This window comes from Odontesthes bonariensis, chromosome 24 (assembly GCF_027942865.1).
Source record: "Odontesthes bonariensis isolate fOdoBon6 chromosome 24, fOdoBon6.hap1, whole genome shotgun sequence".
In the NCBI taxonomy this organism is placed as follows: Eukaryota; Metazoa; Chordata; class Actinopteri; order Atheriniformes; family Atherinopsidae; genus Odontesthes; species Odontesthes bonariensis.
In genome coordinates this window covers 18,430,141-18,440,223 of record NC_134529.1, presented here as the reverse complement: position 1 = coordinate 18,440,223, position 10,083 = coordinate 18,430,141, and the positions used below count along the sequence as shown (strand labels likewise).

Sequence of the window (10,083 nt, the reverse complement as noted above, 5' to 3'; positions counted from 1 at the left end):
CTTGGATGGCACTGCATTAAAAAAACAGGCGTGTCGTGGAAATCCCTGCATGGGCTCAGGAACACTTCCGGAGATCATTCCCTGTGAACACAGTTCAGCGTGCCGTCTACACATGCAGGTTAAAGCTCCATCATACAGAGAAGAAGCCATATGTGAACCTGATCCAGAAACACTGCTGGTTTCTCTGGACCCAATTTAATTTCAAATGGACTGAGGCAAAGTGGAAAACTGTTCTGTGGTCAGATTAATCCAAACTTTAAATTCTTTATGGACATCGTGGATGCCACATCCTCCAGACTAATGGTTTGTTATCAGCACTCAGTTGGCAACTTGAACATCAGGAAAGGCACTATGGTCTCCCAAAGGTCCAGCTACTGGTCTCCTCGGTTTCCAGACCTTTATGGGCTGTTAAAAACAGCGGGGATGCTGCACAGTGCTGCAGATGGCCCTGTCCCAACTCTCTTGAGACATGTTGCTGCCATCGAGTTTGAGATGAGCTAATATTTATCATTTAATAGCAGCATGTTTTCTGTGTTTTATGGAGAGATAAAGTAATGATTCTGGAATTCACTGCTCTCATTGCATTTGCACAGCCTTCAACTTTTTGGGGAATTTGGGTACTTTTCAAAAAAAGTGTTTTCATTTAGTGACACTTGTGCTCCGTTCGTTCTCCTCTTAGTTTCAACAGCGTGACATCTTGTGAAACTGCTGCCAGCAGGAGCGAACAGGCCTTCTGAATTGTCAGTGGAACAGCAAAGGTGTTATTATATGAAGTCTAATTGAAGGCGGCATTGGCAGCGTATGAGCAGGGGTGGAGCGGGCAGGACTCACCAGCCTCTAACAGGGGAATCATTTTGTCAGAATTTGAAACCTGAAGACAAATGTGAAAAAAGCCATTTCAAAAGGTTTTTCAAAATGCACCATGTGGACTTGGTGTCCCTGCAGATTCCCAATGGATGCACTGTGAACTGATGTCAGGCTCCCATGGACATGTTGTTCTTTTTCACACTAGAGACAAAAACACAGCAGATGTGTTTGCATGAAAGTCCCGGTATGCCACGGCGCCAGTGAGCCAAAAATGCAGTAAGACCCTTGGGCTACATCACCAGGATGGTGAGTCTTTCATGATTTTTTTACATTACGGAGCGAGTGAGTCAGTCATTTTCCTGTAACAAAGTCTTTGTGCTGTGAGACGTTTGGGTTATTGAAGCGTCTCCGAACCTCAGCCGTTGCACGATTAAAACATTGTGTAGAAAATCCTCAATGACGCTCGCACCAGCCTGTCTGCGGCTGCATAATTTCACAGTGAGAATGAACTGTTCCTGCCTTTGCTTCTCCTCCTTTTCAATCAAGCTTTCAATTTGTTCTTTCTGTGTCTGGCTGCAGCACTTTGACAAAAAAAAAAATAATAAAAATTCTTTCTCTAAGTCAACAACGATCCCACTCAGTTAGAATTGAATGAATCAGCGGCGTGTTTGCCTGCAGCCCTTTTGGGAAACCCTACCGAAGTGCTTCTTGCTCAAACAATTGAGAGCAGGTAAGCCCAGTGGAATGTTTTCATGCAAATAGTGCGCCGTAACATTATCAATTCTCTCCTTTTCTCCACAATCCAGGACACAGGTGAGACCTCTGCGGTGTACCTGGCAGTGTCACCGAGCGGCGCTGAGGCCTTCACACCGTCACATGGCAGCTCCCCCCTGATCCGCTCAGTCGTGTTTTATTCAGTTTACACACAATAACACTTTTATATGCATGCACTGGCTTGACTTGCGCACACAGGTGCTCGCAGGTGCTCACAGAGGCACAGAAAATCCATTTATTGCAAAATGTACCACTGCTGCTGTGTACATGCCGCTTGGGGATAACAAAATGGAAGAGCACGTCTCACTGCCACTGTCACCCAAACTGTCTGCTCTCAGAATGACAGCAGAAATCCTTGAAGTGCCCCAGTAACCCACAAGCTTTCACTGTCCGTAGAGATGCAGCACCCCCACCATGTCACTAAAGCCAGGAGGAGAAACTAAATATCATTATATATCTGTGTCATGGCTTCACCCATAATGAAAACCTCAGCCGCTAATGCTTTCATTTTGACCATTGTTCTTCTCTCTTATCTGGTGACTCTGCTGACTTCGTGGAAATGCGAGACTAAATTGCTCGAGTGCCCCTTCAGCAACATTCCCAGCAGGAGGCTGGGTGTTTACAGCAAATGGGCTCTGCACAAACTAACTGTAAAAGTGGAATTAATTGGAAAAATGGACTGTAAGTAAATCAGGCCCTCGGGCTTCGCTGCATTAAAAGCAGACACGATTCCGTTGTGGGACTCTGGAACACCTCCGAAAGTGACTGTCAATGAAGATAGCTGCAAATGTTTGTAAAAAAAAAAGCTCAAGCATGCAGTGAAAAAGAGGCGCATGCAAAGAATATTCAAAGACACTGCTGCCTTCGCTGGGCCTCAGCTCCTTTAAGACTGAGGGGAAGCACTATTCAATTCAATTCAATTCAATTCAATTCAGTTTTATTTATAAAGCACCAAATCGTAACAAATGTCATCTCAAGGCACCTCAATAATGCAGTCCAATTCAAGCAAATTAGAGTCCAATTCATTGTAATCATAATCCAATCAAATCTAATTAATTAAATTCAAAATTATTCGGATTCATACATGCAGAAGCAAATTCAAAAACAATTTCCTCGTTAAGGAAACCAACAGATTGGACCAAAACTTCTCTTCGGTCCAATCGCCCGTCCTGAGCGTGCATGAGGCGACTGTCGAGAAGAACGACTCCCTTTTAACAGGAAGAAACCTCGTGCCATTCAAAAACAGGGACTGTGAGAGTGATGTCTACAGGTGATTGTAACCATGGAGCAGCAGGGAAATAGATGGGCAGGGGAATTGAACAGCTAAACTGAATTGAACAATGTCACGAGACTTTAGTATGCAAAAAGGAAGCTTCATTTAACCTTGTCCAGAGGTGGGGTCGGCTTCTCTGAGCCCAGGGGTATCTGAGATGGACCATCACACAGTGGAAATGCAAAACAAGCAATATTTATGATCAACATATGATGTCTTCTATGGCACCTTTTCGAGGTGAGGTTGATGGGTTGTTTTATAAAGACAACACAAAACTACATTGTGCCTTAACTGTCCTCGGTGATGCATTTGGAGAATTTTGAAAGAAAATGGCACCTTGTACCTTAAACATGTTTAAATGGGTCAAAATAACACCTGAAACCCGTCTTGCATCGTTTTTTTTGATGGTGAGTTAGCTATTATTGACCCACGTTTGCATATTAGCCCGAGGTTGCTTAGATTAAAAGAGACTTCTCACTGATGTACATTAAATCAAATGTAAAATAACGTCTCAGGTGGAAGAAAGTATCGACTTTGACTTGGTATTTCTTTTCTTGAAGCGCTTTCTTTTTCTGGTTAAATACCCACTGCAACAAAGCAGCTGAAGAGACACGTGTCACAGGCTGACACTTGCTCTGTTACCATGATGTAAGGCAGAAACTGGGGCCACATTGCCCCAGCAAAACCGCCCTGACCACCAAACGCCTTCCTGAACAGGCTGGTGACGGATGAAACAGACTTTTCAATAAGTCCTGTCAGTCGGCTGTCTCAGGACCGGGGAGGCAGCGTAACAAGGGCATTAATGCGCGGTGTTCACTGCTCGGAAGCAGGGGACTGCTCGGTCTGCACCTCGGTCTGCACCTCGGTCTACGGTGGCAGCACACAGTGATACGAAGGGAGAGAAATTTTTTTCCTGGAGAACAATTTTGTGATGCAAATGTATTACTCTTTTGAACGCATATTGTTTAGAGAAGCAAAACGCTTCATTTTTGTGGCCCCAGCCAACTTGCCGGACTACCTTCGTAAACACCAAAACGAGGCCGAAACTCGGCTCACAGGACGCAGTAGGCGGTTAGTTAATGTTCATGCATGATATTACTAGTATGGGATGTCATACAGCTTCATGTCAAAAGAGGCGAACTATCCCTTTAAATAAGCTCAGCAAAGAGTCCTTTGGTTCTCCTTTTTTTTTTTTTTGACTAATTCTTCCTGCAAAAAGGCTTCAGCTTTGAGATTCTTGGGATTTTTGGAAGATATCAAAGTTGAGGTCCTGCGAGGCCCATGGTAAAACCTTCATCTCGAACACCTTGAGGCATTTTGAGGTGCGTTGGGAGCTTTATCATGTCGTAGAAGGCATCCTCTGTTCACCTTCATCTTTTTATGCATACTGAACCTGTTCTTCCCTCTGTCGATGAGACGTCCCCCACCGTCTGATTTTGAGTGATCTCAACCTCTCGCCATTCTTGTGAGCTCATTTGGCAGTTACACGAAGAGTAGCTACCTGGATCCAGTTTCCATATATCCGTTTAGCCTTCACCTGCCTTGCGGACACAGAGTCTTTTAAATCTCAGAGTACAAGGCAGCTGCTCGGAGCAACCCATGCCTGCTAGTTGAGGGGTGAGTATTCATAAGACTTTGAAATTTACATCTCCCAGCCTTCAGGAGAATGAGAACATGTAATAGCCTTACCACACTATTGAAGGTCTGAGGGCTTCAATCTCTTGACATGCAAAGTCTTTTGCATGGTACTAATTTATTTTCTTTTGTCATAGCATATCCTGGTGCCTCGCCTGAAGGCTCTTGTGTCTGTGTATGTAACCTTCTCTTCGATTATTCATTGAAAACTATTCAAATGTTGCCCAAGGAACCTTTAGGTGTCACTGTGCAGCACACAGAGATCTGTTATTCACTGGACTATAAAAGCTGGATTTTTTTTAGATTTAACTCTCACTTTATATATCCTCCAACTGTGCAGTGTTGCTGCCATCTAGTGTTTCAAATGTGTTATAAGAGAAGGGACAACAAAAAAAAAAAAGTCCATGATTATAGAAGTTTTAGCCAAGGTCTCTACATGGGATGGTGTGGAATCTCACACACACACACACACCCCTTGCTGCAGCTTTTGTTGGGTTTATTCATTATTTAAAGTTTAGTCACTCAACTCACAAGGCGCTGCACAATTAACCACAACTACAGGGGACCTATCACATCCCATTAACCTTGAGCAAGACCGATATCTCAGCACGTTACCCATCCTTGAATGTGATGGACATGTTATTTCCTGTGAGAGCACGCTGGCTTCAGAATGAGTCTGCGGTGCCTTTATCATGTACAGCTGGGATCATTAACCGCACGCCTTGACTCCTGGCTGAATTGCTCGGCAAACTCCCTTTTCAAAAGGTTTTTAAATGCGACCACTCAGTCGCAACACTACCTTGAACCTGGCTGGTTCTGCATATTAAACAGCCATTAAAATGTTTATCTCAACGTGACTACATTAATATCAGTGTCTTATGGAGTTTTATTGAATGTTGTCTTTGTAGCACACTGGTTTAGAGATACAACATTGCATGCCAAATCACAATCAAACAGCTGACTGTATACCCCTTTTATAAATAAAAACCCTTCTCACTTAAAACGGAAGAAATTTATAGTGGACCAGCTTACAAAATATACTGCGTGATCCTACAATTTGGGAGCATCATTTGTGGGGGAGAACAAGTCAGAGACCTCTCTCTCATATATATATATAAAATTATAAAATATATTCTGGGGCGTTAAGAGATTTCAAACCCATGAATAACCACACAGCTTAATGTATTTGAACAAAAAAAAAACATTTATTAGCAGTGCTGAATTATCCCATTTCGGCCAGCCATCCAATGATCACGTGACCCATCTGAGGATGTCAGCGTAGGAAATTTAATCCAGCTGCACAAAACATGAAAAACAAGCATTAGTTCAGGTGAGGTGACAGGTACACAGCATCATTACAGAAAATGATCCAAACTACAGAGCCACAGGGGCATTGCGATTACCATCTCATAGATAAACAGATGCTTATTTATGTTACACCAACAACCGTTTCTAATCGCTTCCATGGGCTTCACAGCAAACCTTTACAGGTTTCCGAGATGTTGCGAATCTCAGCCTTGTTGACTATTATCTGTAAAGCAGGGCTGAACGACTCACCTTAACAAAGCCGATGTCTTTCGCGTACTGCCTGAAGCACTGGCGACACATGTTGAGCCCATACTTGCGGATCAAACCGTGCCGGTTTGAGCACACTCGGCTGAAATTGAACAAAAAACAACTCATTAGCCGGCTAATATTTCCGTGCCGAAAAAGAAAAAGTCTGTGGAAACTGGCCACAAACCGGTACAGGAAATTGCTCCTGGCGGGCTAGCATTTAGTTCCACTTTAGCAGGATATGTACTGTTATTAATCCCAAGAGCATGACAGTTTACTCAAACCCTACTCAATATGTCCAAATTTAAACTAATTTCCATGCTATGTAAATAAATTCTAAATGTGCGGCTGTTAGCAGGCTAATTCTATTCAACGGTGGTGCCAAATAGGCAACAAGGCGCATCTTACACCGCCATATTAGCTCAGGACCGGAGCCCATGCGGTGTCGGTTTTGTAGCTTTTTTTGTTAGCCACAGAGGACACAAACACTTTGAAAGTCACTCGCTTCAGTGCATTAGTCGATCATCGATACAATAAGGGCAGAACTGACCAGGAGCGGGATCCCTGTCCGAATTTTCTCGGGTGACTCCAATAGAGCTGCTGGTGGCCCATCTTGTCTCTTTTCGCTCGAGTGTAGGAAAGGAAGAACGAAGGGCGCGCCTGCGCGGAAGAGGCCTGCAGATTCTACATTTCCGGTTGGGGATTTGCTTTGTAGCGCCACCCTGCTGGCAGAGAAAAGAACTGCAGGACTAAAAGCAGGAAAATACTTTGGTAAATTCTTAGTTTAAACTCTGACAGTGGTGGAAAAATAGTTGTGTTTTTTTTTAGGTTACTTTGGTTAATAACAAAAAAAATATTAAGGAAACTACAGGCTTAAAAGGTAGAAATGACACAGACCGTCCATGCAGGCTTACATATTATAAATCAGGTAAACCGGTGAGTAATTTCACGATGTACTTTTTGAAATTAGTCATTTATAATCCTGTCTTTATTATTTCATAACTTATTCGGAATGACTAATTTTGTGCACTCTTTTCATTAGATTACAATCAGTAATTACAAAGGAAAGAGCTATTTTGAAGTAACATGGGGTAGAAATAGAAGAAGCTGTCATTTTCTGGGGAAATCTTAGCCTGGCTGACGCGTCCACATCTCGATGAGATGGTGGTCTGGGAACCAGGTGTGCATTTTCTCGTATTTGAGGCGTGATTTACGAATGCCTAGAGCCGTTTATTGGGCGCTACGAATGTCTATCAAATGGCGTCTGGCTCTTCCCATGCTGCTTTGCGCGCGATTCATAGCCAATTTTATCACTTATACCAGATGACATATATAGAGCGACAGAAATTCGACGAGGAAATACATCCTTCTTGGCAATGAAATCTTTCAATGCCAAACGTTGCTCTTTTTTAAAAGTAAACTTGCGTTCTAAGCTACTTAAAACACTTTCTAAGGCTGCATTGAACGGTAACGTTGTGTCCGCTGCCATGTTGGATTAACACTCTACAAGCTTCAGTGTCGCGCATAGACGTCGTCATCGTCTTGCTGCCCCCCCTCCCGTTCTGTGATTGGTTCCCTGACTCCGGCAAAAATAAGGGCGGTGGTTTCCAGGCTGCCTTTGCAGTGTGAATGAAGTCTCGAGCAAAGCAGCATGGGAATTCCCAGGCTAGGGAAATCTGGTAATAGATGGAGATATCTGCATGTTTAGAATTTATTTTGTACGTCTTTGAAGAGAAAGCACATCACCGTTTCTAAAAAAAAAGTTAGGGAAAACTTTGCTTCGTAATATATTGCTTCCAAGCACGAGGTAATACTTTCTAGATCAATCATTTTAACTTGGTAGACAAGGCGAGAACCTCCCCATCTTTACCACATTACAACTCAGCTTCACTAAGACGCTCCCTTTTAATCATCATGTGAATGACATATTGCTAAATTACCTTTGTTAGTTGTGAGCTGTTCCACCAGGTGTTTTTTTTTGTATTTTTTTTTTTTTTTTACAGCAGCATTCATTTTCAAGACTTTTTGTCCTAAATTTTTTAGATGAGTTGTTAACATTGAATTCCAATTGAACAGAAGCTTTTCAAGAACTGCAACTTTTCTCAGTTTCAACGTCTGATTATATGGCCCTCATAAATATACTTTAATTATATGTAGGGTTTGGTTGTCTCAGGAACCATGGCCTTTTACATTTTAGAATAGAAAAATAGTATTATCATCATTGTCATCGGCATCGTTTTTGCAACCTTTGACTGTCACGGTAGAGGTGCCTCTACTTGTATTTATTACACATTTCCACAAAGCAACAGCCGCCAATAACACCTATAAGACTGTGACTTCCTGTATTTGAGCTATAGATCGTTCCACACGATGTACGATTATCAAAAGAAAATCTAGTGATTGTTGAAGACCTGGCGAACAATGTGGGCTAAATACAGTTTCAGTGTATTCCCTTCCAATGGTCTCGGTAAAATGTTCATGTGAAACGTGAGACGGACTCAGAGAGTCAGTGTGCAGCTGCAGTGGGTTTGAAGGCACAGGGGCTGTATAAGAGCCATGGGTGCCCCCCGCTGGACCAGTGCATTGTGGGACAGTGGCAGGCGGCGGTTCCTTATTTGTGATTTTTACAGCTAGCCGTCAGTTGCGTTTCCATGCAGCTTGCTTGATGGAAGAAATGGGGGAGAACGGGAAGCCTCCGTTCTAATGTCTCTCCGTGAAAGGACCCCCGGACTCCTCTAGTTTTAGGTAAGCGGGGTATTTATTGTTGCTGTGGTTCGACATGGACGCTGTTGAAGAGGAGGTTGGGTCTGGACTTGGCTGCTTGGAAGTTGCTAGCTGAAACGGTTGCTAACGAACTGTTAGCATATTCGGTTTTGCTTGCTATCATAACGGACCGAAGCTGGGGTCCAACAAAAACAACAAAAAACCTACCGTTATCTGCGGTTTCTTTTGGAGCGTTTAATGCCAGTGTGGGAAATTTAGATTACAGTAACTGGTGGTAACGTCGAACAAGGCTGTGTTTGTGACAGCCAGCTGAGGACAAGAAAAAAATATTTGTAGGCTGCCTTCCGAGTGTCGAAACGTGGTTAGGCATTTATGGAGGCATTGGTGGAATATAGTGCCTCGGCTTATTGTGAAATGCAAAGGATGACTGTCATGGCAGCGAATTTGGCAAGTGTGTGCAAACCGTTCAACACAGAAAAACAAGAGGGAACGTATACTCTGTAAAGTTAAGAAGCGTTAGGTACGTGAGGTATTTCTTTATCCATGCTAACTTTTACAAACGAACAAACAAACAAAAAAAAAGGTTCGACTATGAATTTGTAGCACTAATAGTTGTGCTTACATTTCCACAGACTGTACTGGCGCAGGTATTGCAAACCTGTGCTTTGAGGTCTGGTCTTAATGGGATGCTCCAGGCAGACAGAAGACAGATGGTTGAAAGCCTCAGAGATTTCTAATTTAATAACGAATAAGATCTGGAGGTTTGTTCAACAGATCTGTGTGGAAAGGGCCAATCAATATTGATAATGTAATTGAGGACAGAATGTAATGCAGGGGAGGGGAAACAAGAGGACGTCCAGCCTAATTCAGTAATAATGTTTGCAGTCAGATGGCCCGATTTGTGAAAAATAATTGCTATTGCTGTGCTTCCTGTACGAGTGGAAGATTAGCATTTATCAAAGGCCAGAATGTTCTCTTTCTGTGGGTATTGTCTCATTTCACATTACGACAATGCTGCGCAGAAGTGTCAGGCATTTAAAGTAAACCGGAAGGGCATTCAGAATGTTTTCTTCAAGCAGAGGACGATTAAAAAAAACAAGCAAACTTCATGTCAAATCGGTGACCACCAGTTTTCCAAGAGTTTCTGGTGCACTTTATGCTTTATTTCAGGGCATGGCTCTTTATGTTATGATATTATTAGTGATGTTGTAGCAAAGCTAGCTTATTAGTTAGTAGTTGCTTAGTAGTTGTCCATCAGCCGACGGGTCAAAGATCCCCAACGCACCCATCTTACATGTCGCCATGTCCTCGGGCGA

The 10,083-nt window shown here is 42.9% G+C and overlaps 1 protein-coding gene across 1 annotated transcript; it reads right to left on the bottom strand.

Moving 5' to 3' along the window:
- Window positions 1–5,672: 5,672 nt before the first annotated feature.
- On the bottom strand, window positions 5,673–6,704 carry rps29 (ribosomal protein S29). Its single transcript, XM_075458888.1, has 3 exons — window positions 6,594–6,704; window positions 6,047–6,146; window positions 5,673–5,785 (listed from the first exon to the last, which is right to left on the bottom strand). Exons 1-3 carry the CDS (start codon window positions 6,653–6,655, stop codon window positions 5,777–5,779), a joined length of 171 nt encoding a protein of 56 aa, XP_075315003.1. The 5' UTR covers window positions 6,656–6,704; the 3' UTR covers window positions 5,673–5,776.
- Between the last annotated feature and the right edge of the window lie 3,379 nt (window positions 6,705–10,083).

What these genes read in the sequence shown, in the direction of transcription:
- rps29 (XM_075458888.1), bottom strand. Translation starts at nt 6,655, where the DNA reads ATGGGCCACCAGCAGCTCTATTGGAGTCACCCGAGAAAATTCGGACAG. An exon ending in GGACAGGGATCCCGCTCCTG is followed by an intron (nt 6,147 to 6,593) that starts GTCAGTTCTGCC and finishes GTTCAATTTCAG; the next exon opens with CCGAGTGTGCTCAAACCGGC.